At 37.8% G+C, this 20,621-nt stretch overlaps 1 protein-coding gene across 3 annotated transcripts in view; it reads right to left on the bottom strand.

The window, feature by feature from the left end:
• The window catches only part of TAFA1 (TAFA chemokine like family member 1), a 547,163-nt gene that overhangs the window by 28,676 nt on the left and 497,866 nt on the right, over window positions 1-20,621 (bottom strand). For all 3 annotated transcript variants that reach the window (XR_016312530.1, XM_089676017.1, XM_089676018.1), the window contains exon 5: window positions 526-650. Coding sequence is in view for 2 of the 3 variants with exons in the window: in XM_089676017.1 (XP_089532143.1) it covers window positions 526-650 (125 nt within the window). In the remaining variant the exon portion in view is untranslated. The remainder of the gene's footprint in view (window positions 1-525; window positions 651-20,621) is intronic.

Here is a 20,621-nt window from a genome sequence, read left to right as displayed (position 1 = left end):
TTCTGAAGGCAAAGGTGGATCCAACCAAGTACTAGCAAAGTGCACCTAATAAAGTGGTTGGGGAGTGTATGAAAAAGATCACTTTTGGGTGGACTGACCCAATACAAAATGTTCCAGCATCAATAATGTGACTAATGTAATTGATCCGAAGAGTAACAGAATGCCTAACCAATCCATTTGAACTGAAAGTTGTTTTCAAAGAGGTGATTACTTTTAAACTTTGTACAAAGAAACTTGGTGAACCCCTAAAGTTTCCCCGGGACAGTACAAGGCAGAACATACCTTTTCTACAGAGTAAGTGAAAGTAAGCAGCAAGCCAGCAACAAGCTTACCAAAATACAGTATATTAAATGATGTAAGATCATATATGGTAGAAGGTTTCATTGGCATGTGGCTTTTGAACTCATACTAGATTTTCTGGAAAAAAGCCTTAGTCTTGGTAACAATCCATTTTTTTCTTTACATTTTCTTAAAATTTCTATGTTTTTTGTTTTTTGATGGATTATGTAGCATGGCTATACTTACTCTTGTGGTCTTTATCTTATTGCCAGTTGCACACATCCATCCTGAGTTATCCGGGAGGGTCTTACATTCTTCTCCTTCTAAACAAGGCTCCATTTCACACCACCACTTCCCAATGACTATCGAAGCTGGAAAAAAAACCACAATGCTCAGCAAGTTGAATTCCTCCGAGCCTTATCTTTGTTGTCTTCCAAAGATACTACGTTTCCACAGCTATCAGACATATAGGCAGGTTAGGGTCTCTTCACATCTGTGTGCTTTACTGAAGTATAAAATAGTATAAATCAAATGACAATAGACTTATAATGGAAGCAAATAAAAACACCTCAGCTTGAGCAGTGTAAAGTCCAAAAGTGTTTTTTTTATCAAAGCCTAATTACATTTTATTTATGCATCAAAACAAAACAAGTGCAGAGTCTTACAGTCTGCTGTCTTTAAAAAGCAGCCACAGCCTGAGTAGAAAAGCCAGTGTCCTAACAGTATAGAGAAAGTCCATAGCTTTTTTGTGTGAAAGCAGTGGCCTCTTTGCTGAAGCCTGGCATGATAAAGCAGACCTTTAGTTCAGCAAACTTCATGGCCCCTGCTGACTGGAGAACTCCAACCTTGACTAGGCAAGGAATGCGTTTGACCTCTGCAAAGAGACCACTGGGTCCACACAGAGACCAAGGATCCTTCTCTATAGCAAGCTGGCAGGGGACAGTTTTTTAATCAAATGATGGCTTCTTTCTGAAGAAAACAAACTGTGGTATTTTAAACCATTTTTTCTTTGATGCACTGAAATGTATCTGTAGGAGGTGGAGGAGGTAAGTCACTAAACAGCCACGATATACGTCACTGTGTGCTCAACCTGCCCACCCACTAGCATGCAAGAGAACCACAAAAACTTGTCTTATTTAACATAAACAATAGTTAAAAAACATGAATCCTGCAGGGTGTTGAACATGCCTTTTGACAGTTCAATGGATTGAAGAGGTGGTTTTATGAATTTACAGTCAGTGGTTGCTTTTTGTAGGTGAAGTTGCTCAGCAGCATAAAAAGCTAAACAGTAAGTCACATGGCTGTTATTTTAAAACATGCCGACAATGTCAAGAGGTCCAATTTTTATTCAACCAAACATCAGAGAATATGCATGATCTAAGTAACTTTGACGATGGAATGGTTATTAATAAAAGATGTGATGGCTGCAGGTGAAACCACTGACCTCCTGGGATGGTTTACACATTCTACTTTCTAGAGTTTTTAGAAAATGGTGCAGCAAAAAAAAAACAGTGACCACAGTTTTTGGGGCAATCACACCTTAGAGCAGGATTTCTCAACCAGGGTTCCATGGAACCCAAAGGTTCCTCCAGAGGTTACTAGGGGTTCTTTGAGAAATGAGCAACTTCCGCCTCTCAGATAAGTTCCCACCATTGATCTTTTTAGCTATCTGTAAGGGGCAATATTCCCAATGACCACAAGCGTAAGGAGCATTCTTCTCACTGACCATCACACAAATGTATAATGAGTTGTAGATATATTCATTTTTAGCAGGAGTTCCCTAAGACCAGAAGATTATTTCAAGGGCTCCTCTGCATTGAAAAGGTTGAGAAAGGCTGCCTTACAGCCAAGTTCAAATTAAACTTCTTATTTTGGTTTTGTTTGGAGTTGGGAGAGGTTAGAGTCTATGTCAGGTTTCAACACAAAAGTACACTTTAGGGGTCGTTTATAAATGTTTTCATCCATAACTCACACAACTCTGATATTTTTCCTATTGAATCCAAACAAAAAAATACCTGAAAGTTGTGTGAACCTTGGGTAAAAAACATTTATTAATAAACCCTTTAGTAGAGTGAAAAAAGTTGGAACATTTGACAGTGTTTTATTACTGTCTGAGCCTTCCTGTCCCAGTGATACCTGCACCCCTTTATTCTTGTATGGGTGTCACAGGTACAGGAAGTCAGCAAAAATCTCCTCAATTGGTTTATAGACAGAAATAAAACAGTAACACAAAGTTTTATTTTCTTTTTCACTATATTCAAAACAAAAAAAAAATAAACAGTCTAGACAAAAAATCAGACCTGCTCAAGCAGAGACGAAGCCCAAAGGAGCTTGAATGAGCTAGAGCTACAGAAAATTCCACAAGACTCTATTCTTGTCAACTAATATAACAAACAAAATGAGGCTACAGTAGGTCAGTATTGAATCACTTAAACTGCATGACCAAAAGTTTGGAAAACCTGGTCTGTCAAAACTCATTTTGGGTGATTCAGTCATTCTTTACACATTTCTGGCAGCGTGGATTAAGTAGAAAGCCTTGCACCAATTTCATGAAACCAGTGCAAAACGTTCATTGTTAATACCAATGCATGTGATAAATTCATGTAATTCCTATTTGTGACACTTTACTGAGACAACAAATTGTTAAAGAAATTCCACCGTATCATTCATAAGGAAAATTTAGGTAAATAAGACCTCTTCCATTTTCCATTAAATTGTGTAAAGCTGGTCATACATGGTCCAGTTTTTTCATTCAGCGAGCCGGCTGAACAAAAAAAAACTGAGCCAATTCCCCCATCTACACAATCAAGGTGGATGGGGGAATCCTCCCCACTGTGTCATTGTATTCATCACTGTGCAAATATCAGCACTGCAGATGATTGGCTATGCTTTTATCGATCAAAAATATTCCAACAAGCCGGTTCATAGATCGAAATTCAGATGGTTCTTGCTGAACTGTCTAAATTTTGATCCTTGTGTGGCCAGCGTTAGTATTATGTTGCATCTTTGATCCAATTTTGTAATACCTTTCTGCATTGAACCTTTCCAAGGAAACTGGGTTCATGTGACTTCATCAACTGCAGTAGGAAATGGTCAAATTATTGGTAAGGATTTTTTTTTACCCCTTTTTCAAAAAGAATTTCCCAAACTCATCATTCAAGCCCAACTCTGGCAAAACTGAAATTCTCCTTTCCATTGGAGCTGCTTGTTAATTTAGGGGAGTGTAAAACCACTTTTATTTACTGCTCTCCCAGTGGTGGACTGTCCAGTCCTGCATTGGTCATGATCAGGGGTCTCCAAACTTTCTAAACAAAGGGCTAGTTTACTGTCCTTCAAACTATAGGGAAGCTGGACTAGGGCCAGTGGGAGTAGAAAATGTTCTGGGGTCCAACAATATCCCATTGTTGGTGTCAGTGGGAGGAATAGTGCACCATGGTTGGTGTCAGTGGAAGGAATAGAGTCCCATCATTGGTGTCAGTGAGAGGAATACTCATCATTGGTGTCATTTGGAGAAGTAGTAGTTGGGAGAAATTCTGCCCAATCTTTGATGTCAGTGGAAGGAATTGTGCCCCATTGTTGGTATCAAAGGAAGGAATTGTTCCCTTTCGATGGTGTCCGAGGAATCATGCCCCATTGTTGGTGCCAGCAACTGAAATTGTGCCCCACTGTTGGTGTCAGTGAATGAAATAGTGCACCAAGGGCCAGATAAAGGTGAGCAGAGGGCCCATTCGGCCCCCAGGACACAGTTTGGAGACCGCTGATCTTGATGACATCGTATCGAATTCCGGTTCGCCTGGTTCGATTCGCTCATCTCTAATCAGGACCTTAGAAAGTTGGAACATGGATAAGATGTGACCAATCTAGCAGTGTGGAGGAGTGAAAAATTGAATGAGCAAACTTATTTTCTTCATGCCTCCTAGACGTAAACAAGCAATTAACCCTTGCGGAGCGGGCACAGGACTTTCCTGGAGTTCGGCTGCAAGTTTTCTCAGGAACTAATATTTGATATTTTTCCATTATTCTTCCTACTGCTGTAAAAGTCCACCACTTCTCAAGAGAGGTGGTTTTGACAGTTCTGTTAGATTTTCAACAGATTAATATACAGGCACATATATGAATTTAATAATATACAAGAGCCACTATTTGTTGCACTACCATGAGACAGATTTCTGCAATACTTTTCTCTCATTTTACAGACTACCTACTGTGACATGCAGATGGCTGGGTCAGAATTTGTTGTACAAAGCATGTATCCAGTCTTGTTCAGTCTGGTGGTGGTGATGTAATGGCACAGGGAATTTCTTCTGCCTCTTTATAACAAGAAGCATTTGAATGGCATAGTGTTTTCTTGGCTGACCATGGGCTTTCTTACCTAAAAAAGGTGGCTGTTGAGTGCCTTTGCAGAGTTCTAATTTTTTGCACTCATGCTGACATGTAAAAAAATAATAACATAAATATGTAAAATTCATACAACATTACACCCAATTTTATAATTTTCTCACCTATCACAGGCACACATCTCTCCCTGACTCTGTGCAAGTAAGCTACGAAAATTGTCAGACTCTCAGTGAATTGTATCACCAAGCGCAGTTATCTTCACAGTTATGAATTTATTTGGATTATTTTTCACGAATACTAAATATGTTTTTGTGCAGAAGCATTGCTCCATAGTCAGCCACAATACAGGGGGACCTGTTCATTGTTAGACAGCTCCGGTGTGTTTCGGTTGTTCATTTAACACAAAAGTATGTTGGTACCCAGAGCACATATGCAGGTCAGGAAAGCAGAATGAATTGCTACACAGAGACCTCTAGTCTAAATTTGGTGGCAAAGGCACAAAGAAGACAAATTTGCCAAAGGCATATTCACCAGGTGTCAGGCTGAAGCTTCCAGCTTCACAGTCCGATGCCTCCACAGCTGCAAGGTTCTTCTTAACTTTACATGCAAATCTGAAACAACTAGGAGCCCTGTTTAGAATTCATTATAGAAGGAGAGACAGTCTCAACAAGCTGTCAGATAGTCATGCTCTAACTGGGGTATTCAAAAACTTGAGGAAGCGTGCTCCTTGAATCCCACAGCTTTTACAGTGAGTCTGTCAAAGGCCAAGATAATTCAAACTGTGTATGATGAACAGATATACTGTAGAGGTTATCTCGAGTAGAAATGAACGTATATTCTAACCTAGAAATATTAAATGAAAGTCAGTCTTAGGCCTGCCTTCTAAGTCTTCCCATTGTTCCTTCAATGTGAATACAGCTTCAATGACCAGAAGTAGGCTTGAGGGGGAGGTTGTTCAAGCAGGGCTTTTGCAGGACAGCATTTGGTGAACTGTACAGGAGGTAAAGGAGGTGTACTGGAGCCGGTACACAGTTCTAGAAACACTAAATTTAAAGCCACTCGGGACTTGCACCCACCAGCAACTATGTTATACCTTGAAGGGAAAAGTACAGATACATTATAAATTACACTTTTGCTTTTTCTGTTTTTCAACTTAAAAGAAAACTCATAAAATGACACGTTAGTAGGACAGAAAGTAAACTGCCATGTCTATGTGCTGAAACTGTATTAGGCAAAACTGATGCTGGAACTGGAGTTGCCGAACCTGAGCCTACAGATTCTTCTACTTCTGAAACAGGATGTCCTTGGCTGCCCCAACCCAGAAAATGAATTATGCAAGACTGCCCACACATATGATGTAAATGGGCCCTTAATTTACCTAATCACAGCTTTATGTAGGTAGCTTTTTTTTCCAGAAGGCACCTTACATTGCAGATAGGTTCAAGTGTGCTGTTTTCTTTTTTTTATAATTTTTTTTGTGTGCTGTTACTTTGCTTTATTATTTCATTTTATTTATTTATTACTGTCAAAAAAATTAAATTTATAAACTTCCTAAACTTTTTTGGTATAAGAGCAGGTCTACAATATTTGAAAGGAGCTTCTGTAGTCTTCAGGATCCAATCAAAGCTCATTGCACCCTTAGGAACCAGCAAAAAATAATCCTAAGGGTTAACTTAAACTGATGCATTGTGGTGGGGCATGTTAGAAAGAGCAGTAAAATGCACCTCTTACTGCCCAAAAGTTAATGAGCAATACAACAGGTGTTGTGGCGACATTAATTTAGATTGGCACTTCAATAAAAATATACAGTTGGAATTTCTGTCGATAGGATGTGGTACCCCTTTTTTTGCTTGGCATTTTGGCATTGATCACATCTTCTCCTTTAATGCACTTGTATAGTAGTTGCGGATGCACTTCCAGTACAAAGCATGACAAAACACAAAGCATTTTGTGCACTAAACTGTACTGCCAGCCAGTTCAAAATTAACAGACTGCTCTAATTTTAACTTCTCCATTGACTAAAAAGCATTTTCTCAAAATAGCAAACTTTCCCCTGAAATCTATATTTTTCTTAGTAGAGGTTTACTTTGCACATCTACTATAAAACTTGGCAAAAACACACAGGTGTAAATGGGTGTCTAAAGAAGAAATACCTATATATCTATCTACTGTATATATAATTAAAATGTAAACATGGTGTAGCTTATATTAATATTGCTACAATGTAATGACCAAAATGCATAAATTCCATAAACATATACATGAGACCAAAACCTCAGTGCTGCAAGTGTAATAAAAAGCATTCCCCAAATATAACAATAAATATAATCAACTCAAATCCTGTAATTGAGAACAATGTCTTGGTGTTGCATACACAATTCAAACATGCCTAATAACAGAGACAGTGTATAAACAAACATGCATCAATTATGAATAATGTTACAAGTCCATACTATGTGTGCTCAAAGCATAATAGTCTGAGATGAAAAGTCTCCCAGCTGAGGATAATTTCCAACTGTGATGTTTAATAAATGAATAACCAATGTACTCCACTTCTGTGTAGAGTGATTGCGCACCTCTGACTTTGACCCATATTCCCATATGGGTCAAACTCGCTTCGTGACTCCCTCAATAGCAGGTGTTGCTCCTTGTCCTCCTCCTGTTCTGGATCACTAAGACGCCAATCACCAATAGTAGCCAGCAAATGCTCAAAAAGATAAAAAATGGCTGCCTATAGTGTAGTACGTAAAACTTCTATTTATTAAATAAAGAATACCACTCACAAAATAAAAAGCTTCGGAAGCATGTACAAAACTGCATTCCAGAGGAGAGCTCACCAAACTCTTCTGATCTTGGTCTGGCTATCCCATCCTTGAAGAAGCAACATGATCTGTGATGCAACGCCTCGCATGGAGCTGAATGAAGTCACTTCCGGTCACAGCTGAGACTGGAAGAGTTTGGTGAGCTCTCTGCTAGAATGCAGTTTTATTCATGCTTATGATTTTTTTTATTATGTGAGTGGCATTCTTTATTTAATAAACTTTTGTTTATACACTGTCTCTGTTATTGGAAGTGTTTGAATTGTGCTTCCAGCACCAAGACTGGAGTTGCAGGTGGGAACAGTTATGCTGGTTCACTTGCCTTCGGCGCATAACTTAAAGCGGTATTAACCTAGAAACCAAAAATGTAATATGTTGCAGCCTTCCAATCATTAGATATGGTGGCTGCATCAATTTTATTTTCTTTGGCTTTTTTCCCTCTGTTTTCACCTGGTGATCTGGTCAGTAACATACCTCCTGTATTAATGAGAAACCATTTCGGAGAAATGAACCAGGACACAGCAGACAGCAGCATTGTCAGTCTGGGGGTGGGGGTGTTAAATGTATTAGCAGATTTGAATACAAATAACAACTTGAAGCCAAACTCCAGCTCACACTTACATACAGCAAATATTTTTGCCTTTTGGGATAAAGATTTTACATGATTAAATAAACCCTGCCAGTGGTAAATGGATGATCTCCTCCATGTAAGCTAATATATTCTGCTGGAGAGCTTTAGCTTCTGAAAAACCACAGAGTTGCTGGCTGAATCACCAGATGAGAGTAGAAGAAAGAAAGCCAAAAAAAAAAGGAAACGAATGCAGCCATCACATCTAAGAATCGGTAAGCTGCAATATAATAAATGTTTGCTTTGGGGTTTAATACTGCTTTAATATGAAATATTTATATTCAATATTTCATATTTAATTATAAGATTTTTTTTTATTGTCACTTTCTTCCTGAGTGTATTAAATAAATAAATATATTATATAGAAAGAACAGACTCCATTCTCTTTAAACTGGATTTTCATCCTTTAGCTTAGATGAGAAATGTCCTCTACTGCACACCATAACGGTGCTGTGTTCTTTGATGGCTTGTGATGTCAAAAAGGGACAACATTAAGGGTACATTAATAGCCCCTTTTACACTCCTTGTGTTTATCAAGATAATAAACCGTGCATACATTTAAATAATAATTAGCATGGCTCCATGTGCTGCCAAAAGACAGCTTGTCTTCACAATTCCTCCTCTTTGTAGAGGAGCTTCTGCAGATTTCATTTTAGGCAAATAAAAACAAGAAAGCCTAACCCACTTGGCAGCGCTACAGAATCTTTCACAATGAAAATCCTCAGAGGCTGCACATAACATCTTAAATGATCTGGACACGGTGCTCCTTTGAATTAAAAGCAGATCTGAGGATTTTGCAGCTATTACTAGGGGCTATTTTTCATTGCATGCAGCATATGAACAGCATAAGAATGCCAGGAGTGGAGATGGAAATATACAATCAGACACTAACAATCACATAGGCTTCATCAAACTGCCATCATTAAAAAAAAAAAAGTTTGGGAGATTTAAAACATCTCTTAGTCGTTTTAATTACTGCGGTACGGGATTAGCCAAAGAATGTTGCATATGCAAAAAACAAAACAAAAAAAAAAACAAAAAAAAATTTAAAGCAGGGAGTTCAGACTGAAGTTACTTGAAAGAGGTGTCTAGTCACTTAATGTGATTGCTATTAAAAACTCTGGTCTAAACAGGAAACCTTTCCATGGTTTTTAATAGTAAAGATTTCTAGATGTCTAAATAGAACATTACAAATTGTGAATTCTTTTGAAGCTGGGAGGACTACTAATATGGAAAGTAGCTGATCTCCTAAAGCTGATACTCAAAATTATAGAAGATGAAGAGAAACGAGGTGCTGGACACAAGCCTTCAGCCAGTAAAAAAAGCATCTCAGCATCTGTGAATCTTCAAATTATCATACATAAACTTGATCCATCTCCAAAAACCAATTCTTATGTGTCCATGTGTACCTCAAAAAAAGAGCAAATAGCTGCATATAGTGCGTTATCCTCAATTATAACAAAATCAATTAGCAATGGGCACTTATGATCAAAAATGATAAAAATCACCCAGTGTCCACTGAATATGGCTGAGTAAAATACTCTTACCCTAAAAATATTCCCCATAAGATTCACAGACGCCGAGGAGGTTTTTTTTACTTTCGACTTTCTGGGGGGAAAGTGTGACTTTTGTGAGTCTAGGGGATTTATTTTATTTCCCTGTAAGAAAGTTTGTGGGTTTACTGATTTTTGATATTCATTGTCCATAAAATTGGAGCCTGGCAAATGGGGGTCACCCAGATGGAGAAATCCAAGTCTAGTTGAGCCAAAATGGGCACCAAACAAATGTCTTAAGAGTATAAGTGACATCAAGAAAACCAGAAGCAGCCAACCAAGATCTATTATTCTACTGCTGATGCTGGTACAATTACTCATAGACTGTTAATCTAACATGTCCTATCATAGCCTTGATGAAGGGGGGTTTGGGACCCCTGAAATGTGCTGGAAGACTTTTTTTTGTCACTTGAAGAAAAAACAAAAACTTTGGACTCATCACTCTCAACAAAATTCTTATGTGATTGTGCCCACCCACCATAAAAACTCCAATTCAGTGGGCAGACCTCTTGATGATGCATCACTAGGCCTGCCTCCTCCTTCTATGTGAATTACACAGTAATGCCTCCTGGAATATGTGACTCACATATCCAAGGAGACAAAGTGCGCACAGTACACATCATTCGCCTAGGTGAATAATGTGTATGGGGGCGGGTCTAAACCCTTTTTCTAAAAAAAAAAATAGTCGCTAAACATGTAGCTGAAGATCCACTTTAAAGTATAACTTAACTGTATCTAAGCACAAAAAAACTAAAATGCTATTTAATTCATTTTTATATTCAAGGCAAACTCACCCGTCCATCCATGTCTCCATGGAAAGCACCCCCTAGCATTTCTAGCCATGGCCATCTTAAGTAAGGGCAGATGAGTCATTTAGCAGGTATGTCCTAGAATCCATCTGCCCTTAGATTAGACAAGCAGCAGTAGGCAGGAGAGTGTGCTTAGCTGAGAAAGCACCTCCTTCGATGAAAGAAAAAAAATGCCCATGAAGATAAGTGGACTATATGACGTCATTTTAGCCTAGGCCAGGAACCTGGAAGCAACTGAAAAAAAAGTAAAAAGTAAAAGTGAAAAAAAAACCTGTTTAAAACAATTGAATATAATATACCTTCCTATCTATTTACTAATGCTAGGAGGATAAGGATTAAAAATAATTAATCATTATTGAGTTAGTTCTATTTTAACTAAAATAAAGACCTACAGCTTTTTAGGCAACCTGCCTCAACATAATAAAACAAATTCAACTGGGGTTTAGGGTGTTTGTGCCAGAGAAATCCTATTTTATAGGTAAAAAAGGACACATTCAGAAGTCAATATGAGATATAATATCCTGGACAAAAGAAAGATAAAGACTTGCACTGGTGAAAACTGTGAAGTGTCTGTACAGAATATAATGCCGAAAACCTACAGAGATAAATTTACGCTTATGACCCTTGAGGACTCCATCAACAAGATACTCCCATCAGATATTCCAGTAATGTCTAGATACTATGGCCATTACAAGGACAAATGAAGGTGTTACACTCCTTCAATATTGATTCCTCTCAATGTAAAATAAACAAGTAACTGGGGAGGCCAGCTGGGGGAGAGTGAAACCATTTTTATGACTTTGTAGGAAGGGTGGAGATAAGCAATACCATGGAGAAAAGTTTAAGGCTCTTACTTGCAAGAGAAATTCTGCTCATGATTACTATTATTATACAGGATTTATATAGCACCAACAGTTTTTGCAGCACTTTACAAAATTGAGGCTGACATTACAGTTCACTGAAGCTCACTAGAAACAGTGAATACCTGTTAGTAGAACCAAATATTCTCACATTTCTCATGGGTATCTCTATGTGAGGCAATCAAGCTTTCCATGTGTTCAATATCATTAACTTTAGGTTCCCACATAGCTATAGATGAGGTCTGAGTCTCTTTCCAGTAGACTGGGATTCAACTCCTATCCATGTTTTACAGGTGAGGGATTACTGATCTCTTATATGTAGTCATGGGTAAGTCATTATGGTGCAGTAGGAAAAAGGAGGGAGTCATAGGGTAGGTGGTAGTCTGTAAACTATTGAGCAGTATCTCGTATCTTAGTCCAGAAGTCGTGGAGGGCTGGGCATGACCCAAAAATATGTAGGACCGTGCCTGGACTAAATGATACAATTTAAAATATATGTCAAGCCAATTTTTTTTTTTTGGTTTTGGCTGGAGTGGGGAAGTCTTGGAGCCCCTGTAGAGTTCTACTGCTATCTAGTGCTCCATTAGGGAGATTCCCCCTGCTCTGCTGATAATAATAAGCACAGAGTTCAGCAGCTAGTTTGGGCTGGGAGTAAGGTTTCCATGCTCAGGCAATTAGTCATAACCAAAATGGCGGAACTCTGTAGTGGTCTAAGAGATGTTTCAGCTAATGTACAAGAAGACTTTCTACATATATTTTAGTGAATGGATAAGGTAATTTCATATCATACATTATTATAAAAAACATCTCGGGGAAGAATCACTTTAAGTAACCTTTGGATTTTTCTCATGGCTTTGTAAGGATTATTTTAGGCAAGACACAGCTAGTACTTAGTTCAAGGTATTAACTGGTTCTTAACGCCTCCTAACCAAACCTTTATTTGCTATATGTTTTTTCTTCAAGAAGCTGCATTTTGAAGTTACTGGTGCGGATATAATTGATCACTTTTTACTCTGTATTTCATGTTATTTTTATTAAGCCAACTTTTATCTGCAGAAATCCATTTCTGTCTTCTATATGTTTCAGAAACCCTGAAACAAAGAACCGAGTCAAAGTCACATTAGGGGGTGAAGTGATAGTTATAAGTAAAAAAAAAAATCTATAAATATCCACAAAAAAAAAAAATCTACAGAAAATTCAGCTTTAAAGCAATCTCCTTTCTTTAGATAATGAAAAGAGGCTTTCATCAGGGTAATAATTTTTTACTATGACAGATTATACAGATTTATAAGCTAAATCTAATTGAACATTTAAAATAAAAAAATGCTAGAATATGTATAATATATACAGTATATACAGTACAGGGCTTTTTTTCTCAGAGAATAGGTGCAGGAACTCCCCCTTCTAAATCACTTCTTGTATCCTCCCCCCTACCCACTTCTGAGCACAGTTCCTTGGTTACACCCCTACCCACCTCCCAGTATTGCCCCTTTTAGAGAATACACAGCCAAGTGTCATTTTGTGGTGCTAAGTAATGTATGGAATTTGTTAATGATAACAGGAAAAGAAGTAAAATAGATCCCCTGCAGCTAGCTCCTGCAACCCCCAAAACAACAAAATACCACCACAGCAACAACAGATCTAATAGCATCTAACATCAATAGACTCTCCAGCAGCCAGCATCACTAGACCTTTAAGCACACCCCAGCACCCCTTGCCATTACATACATTCAGTGCTGGTGCCCGAACTGCATTCCACAGTGTTCCAGCTGAACAAAAGCCCTGAGTATAGATAGATAGATAGATAGATAGATAGATAGATAGATAGATAGATAGATAGATAGGTCCATATCCTCAGAATGTACCAAGCCTTACAATGGCCTGTTTCATTTGCACGCACAGCTCCTTTGAACGCATGATTAAAGTTCACAGCAATAGATTCCAAATGCAAATACCACACTTAGAATCAACTCCAGACCTTTTACCTGCTTAACTGATGAAGAAATAATGAAGGAGTAGCCCACACCTGGCCATGTAACAGCTTTTGATTCAAGTGTCCAATTACTTTTGCTCCCTTGAAAATCAAACCTGAGAGTGTGCACTTTCAGCCCATTTCTATTATGTAAATATAGCTTGAATATGTTTTGGTAAATACCGAAAAAAAACAAAAATTGTGCCTGTATCCAAATATATATGGACCTAACTGTATATACATATATTTGTTGTCATTGATGATGTCCCCAGAAACAGAAGGGGAGGTGACAAGGTAATAACAGGAAGTATGATAGATTAATAGGTTGTCATCTTTATACCCACAAGGCCTGAATACAGACTATGACCTTTATTTTGGTATTCATGTTTTGGTTTTTTACTTTACAAATTTTATTGATGGGAAGCATTTAGAACTTGAGACATAGAGTATGAGTATAGACCATGGGATGAGATGATAAATATATTGTTATGGACTGATCAGGGGCAGACTGACCATTTGGAAACTCGGGCACTACCCGAGGGCCCGGTGTCAGTAGGGGGCCCCATGAGATGCCCCTGGTACCTTTTTCATAGGCTCTTTTTAGTTTGGGCAAGGACACAGGGGCCCCATGATCCCCTATTGCCCGGGGGCCCCATGAGTTGTCAGTCCGCCCCTGCCTGGTACCTTTTTCATAGGCTTTTTTGAGTTTGGGCAAGGACACAGGGGCCCCATGATCCCCTATTGCCCGGGGCCCCATGAGTTGTCAGTCCGCCCCTGGGACTGATTTAGTGTTGTGGGTTTGGGTTTTGATATCCCCTTCATGATGACAGTAAAACAAATACTAAAACCTAAACACAACTTTGACATGTGTTCGTAAAACTGTACATAACATTGCAACTACTTACAGTATCCAGGTGGATTATATTAAAGAAAAACTGCTCCAATATAGTTTAAACATTTTTTTTTAAAACATAGCTGTATATTTCTTGCTATTATCATAACCTATCGCCAAAGAACAGCCCAAAATAAATTATCACAGCGATACCACATGTGTGAATGTTATTTGTTGTTTGCACCCGTAGTAGGACCCAGAAACAATGGTGCACATTTTGCTTGTTTGATCCTACCTAAAACACAGTAATGATAACTGACACTGATACAAATTTTTTAAATCTTTTTTTAATCCTACTTCCCGGGCCCGGGCTGTGTGCTGGAAGTGCACTGTGCAGCGTACTCCCAGCACAAACACATGTACACAAATACAATATGAGGCCTCCTGGAAGAAGACACACTTTAACGAGGCCGCGTATATGTGTACAGTTGCCGAGATGGGGTTAATATAACTTTTTTATAATGTTTCTAATGGAGCTCATTCATCAACTCATTCATTCATTCCTCCAGCATATGAACAGTGTTATGTTAAAATATATATAGTGAGGTACTGCCTGGCAGGATTGTGGAGGGTGTATATGTGCCACCTAGGCTTCTCCCCTACACATGCTGAGGAGCACCACATATTAAAGCTGATGTAGAGAACATAGACTTTTGTCAGAATTTTAATAAGTTCCGGTATAAAGCCTTCATTCCTAGGTCCACATCTTACCTGCCAGCCAAATAGGGTTGCCACCTCATCCCTTTAAAACCGAACACATATTACTTAAACAGGTTCTGAGGCTAATTTAATTCAGATAAGGTACTTAGTGATTTTAATTATCACCTTAATCAGCTACAGAACCTGTGTAATAAATAGGAGTTTGGTTTTAAAGGGATGAGTTGGCAACCCTACAGTCAGATCTCATGAACTGGTTTCAGCTGTCAACAGGCCCTTTCATATATGGCTGATGCTGAAAGCTCCCTGTCATTCTATCTCTGTTGTAAGAGCCTGCTGCCAGGTGAAAAGGCTGACTGCTGGGGGAACGCTAAAAATGTACAAGAGCTGCTTGTTTCTTTTGGGGGCTGTTTAGGGGGCACCTTGTTAGTCAGGAAGTGACATGAGTTTAGTTAGTGGCCCAGGTTGTATTAGCTCAGGTTGTATCCCAAATATTCATTGATTGTATTTCATGCCTTCGAAGTAATGATAACAAACAGTTATTGGATAAGCATGGATGAAAGAGGAATGCAGTTTCATGGCAATAATATTTGTTCTTCACACTTTGTGAAACACACCTAAACAACAAAAATGACTGCAAATTAAGAACATCTGACACTATATTTCTGCAAGTTGTGCCGAAATGTAAAAGCCCAGTTGAAATCAGAGAAATTTGCAGTCATATTGTTAACAATCTGCAATGTGCAACAATGGACACCACATTATTCTCTATGGTGCCCGCTCACATCAGTGCAACATGGTGCAGTGAGATTTGTGAAAAGGTACAGGGGCTTCTTTTGGTCTTTTGGCCCCATAGACACTTCAATAGGAGCGCATGTACATATGTTTTAATACATTTTTGGCCAAGGTTTTGTGTTTAACAGTCTCCTCCTACATAAAAAAAGTATGAAACATGAAAATGCATCCTAAAAATCATAAAAGCACATGATCATACAGAAGCACTGTGTGCACTCCTAGGCTTATAGTCTCACCTCTACTTTTCTGTTGCAACAGTTGTACCCTGTATCCTGAATTCTGCACTCTGTAAAGGGGCTCATAGATAATGTGAATTTTGGATGATTTATAAGGAATCATCAAACTTTTGAGACCTGGGCGGCACTGTAAGCACAACTTGCCTTGACAAAAGTCAATCTGAAAATCAACTGAGATAGGTGGAAAATTATCAGCCATACAATGACTGCATCCTATCAGATGCAGTCACGCTTCTGGTATTCAAGCAGAGTGAATACAATAGTCAGCAGTGGTGATTCCTTCATCTGTGCTGTTAGCGTGGATGGATAAAAATTGATTGATTTTCTCTCACTCAGCTTGAGGGCTGAACAAAGGAAAATCGGACTTTAACAGGTCTAGTCTGCAATACAAGTCATGTGCGAGGACACATGCAGAAGAGAGTGGCTGTTACTCAGCTCTGCCATCATAGGGCACTGCAGCGTGAGAACAAAAAGCAGTATTTTAAGATACGGTTTTAAGATAGTTTAGGGCATTTCCAAGCAAAAAAACAGTCAAAAATTATAACATTCAGAGGTACAGTATGGTAAAGAGACTTCATTTGGGTTTCAAGCTAATTTTTGTTTTAAGATCTGTAGATACTGTATATTCAGTTTAGATTATTACTAGTAAACGCATGCAAGCTGCAGAAAAACAACTGTTTCTGCCAACAAGATGCAAATAGATTACAGACAATTAGGTCAGAGGAATGAAGGGTCAACTTCAAAGAGGACATCCCTGATCTCTTATGACCAAGAGTTTCCAATGGGTATATGGAACGGATAACGAGACTCGATTGGGAAGCGGGAGAAGCACTACTGAAAAGAATTAAATGTTCAGTTGATAATTTATGCTCTCTCTCTATTCACCTTGCTGTAAAATGAATTCAAGCATTGTCTCATTAAGTTATATATTGAGTTTCTGTATGCAGAATTCTCTTAGCAATGATATAGGATGTCAGCCCTAATGAGAATCTGCACCTCGACTCCTTCCAGCAGATGAAAGTTTCTGAGAGAGAAAGGTAAAAGGCTACAGTACTTGCAGACTAACAAGCACCCAGAGAAAGGGCCATGGCTCCATTCAAAAGACTTACTGAAAATAACAGTTTTATGGCACAAATGAAAAACATCAAGGGAGAGAGAAATGCATGTGTATAGCAATGGCTTCATATACACGTTCCCAGTGTTCTACACAAACTCCTCCATCTTCTTGGAAAGTTACATCTAAGTTTCTATACACTAAAATGAGAAATCATTGTTTTATTCCATTTTCAATATATATACAGTATGTGAATGTGATAAGCAACATTAAAAGAATTTAAAGGAATAAGTTATTATGGGGTTTATGCAAGAATTTTCAGATTTAGTAGTGTATTTATAACCATTCCTAGCAAATTCGGAAGTAAATCTTTTACAGCAAGTGGCCCTTTTGCCATTACCCCCACATTCAGCATTTTATGACCACGTTCCCCATATTTGTATTAAGGCAAAGGTGCATTAGGTAAATATGGACAGCAGACACGTGTAACCTCTACAGTAAGCCATAGCTTTATGGGGTCGATTTACTAAAACTAGAGAATGCAAAATCTGATGCAGTTCTGCATAGAAACCAATCAGCTTTCAGGTTTTACTTTGTCAAAGCTTAATTGAGCAAGCTTAAGGTAGAATTTGATTGGCTGCCATGTACAGGAGGTGTCTGTGTATTGTTCCCTGCGACATCACCAATTCTAAGCTCATATTTGGTATTGGTCTTACATCACATAAGAGCTGGCCTAAAATCATGGTAAGACTCAACAAACATACACTATATTGCCAAAAGTATTGGGACACCTCTCCAAATCATTGGATTCAGGTGTTCCATTCACCTCCATGGCCAAAGGTGTATAAAATCAAGCACCTTGGCATTTGTGAAAGAACGGGTCGCTCTCAGGAGCTCAGTGAATTCAAGCGTGGTACCGTGATAAGTTGCCACCTGTGCAGTAAGTCCATCCATGAAATGTCCTTGCTGCAATATTCCACAGTCAACTGATAGAGGTATTATAACAACATGGAAGCAACTGGGAACAACAGCAACTCAGCCACAAAATGGTAGGACATGTAAAATGACAGAGCGGGGTCAACTCAGTAACCAACTGTCTACAGAGTTAATAGCTAAAGACCTCCAAACTCTGTGAGGCCTTCAGATTAGCAAAACAACAGTACATAGAGAGCTTTATGGAATAGGTTTCATTGGCTGAACAGCTGCATCCAAGCCTTACATCACCAAGTGCAATGCAAAGCTTTGGATGCAGTGGTGTAAAGCACTGGACTGTAGAGCAGTGGAGAAGTGTTCTTTGAAGTGGCGAATCACACTTCTCTGTCAACCCCATGGGCGTGTCTGGGTTTGGCGGTTCCCAGGCCAATGGTACTTGTCTGACTGCATTGTGCCAAGTGTAAAGTTTGTTTGAGGTGGGATTATTGTGTGGGGCTGTTTTTTAGGGGTTGGGCTTGGCCCCTTAGTTCTAGTGAAGAGAATTCTTAAGGTGTCAGCATACCAAGACATTTGGAAAATTTCATGCTCCCAACTTTGTGGGAACAGTTTGGGAATGGCCCCTTTCTATTCCAACATGACTGCGCACCAGTGCACAAAGTTAGGTTCATAAAGATATGGATGAGCGAATTTGGGGTGGAGGAACTTGACTGGCCTGCACAGAGTCCTGACCTCAACCCCATAGAACACCTTTGGGATGAATTAGAGTGGAGACTGCGAGCCAGACCTTATCATCTGACATCAGTGCCTGACCTCATAAATGTGCTTCTTGAAGAATGGTCAAACATTCCCATAGACACTCAAACTTTTTCTCTTTATGAAACTCAAAAAAACCTCATAACTCATAAGTATCAAACAATAAGTATAAATAAATAAATAAATAAATAAAGGAAATTAATAAAATAAAATATATAATAAATAAATGAAATAAATAAAATTAAATAAAATATATGCACAAGTCCAAAAATAAAGAGTCCAAAAATTAGTGTCCAAAATTTTCAAATATAGGTAGTCCTCCAAAATACTTTAATTCAGTGTATCCAACTTATTTCTCCATTAAAGACCGCGTAATACCTCGAGAAAAAGAAACTAACATAGTGTATTACCTTCAAAATTAATTCACTTAAATGTATATACCTTTTGGCAAATAAGTATATACTTAATTTGTGCAAAATAAATACCAGATTCAACTGTGAGTGGCACATGAATCATGCAATAAAAAAATCACTCTGTGTACACTCCAATCAACGTGAAAATTATGTACACTCAAATAAATAAATAAATAATATAAAATATATATATTAAATAAATAAATCAGTAAAACCACATAAAGTGAAATAAATCAATCAGTTCATAAATCAGTGAAGTGAACACTCCGTGACCACCTCAAATAGTGAGATTAAATGCAATTACCCTCATGGAGTAATATCAAGCATAGCAGGATGTATACAGCAGTCACTTCAAAGCTTCCATCCACCATACATATAGTAACCTTCAATTTTCAAAACACCTCATAAAGGTGAAGAAGAGATCCATGTAGTATATACATAAAGCGTGTAAAGAAATTTTATATATATCTTACATTAGGGATAGTTTTGTACAGCATAACTTTCCAGACCAGTCTTAGCAGTCTACATTATTATGTATTTATTTTATATTTTTGTATTTGTGTTATGCTGTACAAAATTATGTCTAATGTAAGATATATATAAAATTTCTTTACACGCTTTATATATATACTACATGGATCTCTTCTTTACCTTTATGAGGAGTTTTGAAAATTGAAGGTTACTATATGTACGGTGGATGGAAGCTTTGAAGTGACTGCTGTATACATCCTTCTATGCTTGATGTTACTCCATGAGGGTAATTGCATTTAATCTCACTATTTAGAGGTGGTCACGGAGTATTCACTTCACTGATTTATGAATTGATTGATTTAACTTTTTGTGGTTTTACTGATTTATTTAATATATATATATATATATATATTTTATATATATATATATATATTTTTTATTTGAGTGTACATAATTTTCACGTTGATTGGAGTGTACACAGAGTGATTTTTTTATTGCATGATTCACGTGCCACTCACAGTTGAATCTGGTATTTATTTTGCACATATTAAGTATATACTTATTTGCCAAAAGGTATATACATTTAAGTGAATTAATTTTGAATGTAATACACTATGTTAGTTTCATTTTCTCAAGGTATTACGTGATCTGGAATGGAGAAATAAGTTGGATACACTGAATTAAAGTATTTTGGAGGACTACCTATATTTGGATTTTTGAACACTTTATTTTTGGACTTGTGCATATATTTTATTTAATTTTATTTATTTCATTTATTTATTATATATTATTTTATTAATTTACTTTATTAATATATTTATTTATACTTATTGTTTGATAATTATGAGTTAAAAGATTTTTTGAGTTTCATAAAGAGTAAAGCTTTGAGTATTTATTTTGCTTTCAAGGGTTAAAGTGTGACTTTTCTTCGGGGTGGTTATAGTGAGAGTTTTACTTATTGATTGATTCCCATAGACACACTCCTAAACCTTGTGGACAGCCTTCCCAGAAGAGTTGAAGCTGTTATAGCTGCAAAGGGCGGGCCAACTCAATATTGAACTCTACAGACTAAGACTGGGATGCAATTAAAGTTCATGTTCATGTAAAGGTAGGCGTCCCAATACTTTTGGCAATATAGTGTATGTCCGATCTCATGGGC

This window comes from Staurois parvus, unplaced genomic scaffold, assembly GCF_062004578.1.
Source record: "Staurois parvus isolate SC_StPar_1 unplaced genomic scaffold, SC_StPar_1.0 ptg000162l, whole genome shotgun sequence".
Taxonomy (NCBI): Eukaryota; Metazoa; Chordata; class Amphibia; order Anura; family Ranidae; genus Staurois; species Staurois parvus.
Note: the sequence above shows the minus strand (reverse complement) of the source record. Positions and strands in the feature narration are given on the sequence as shown.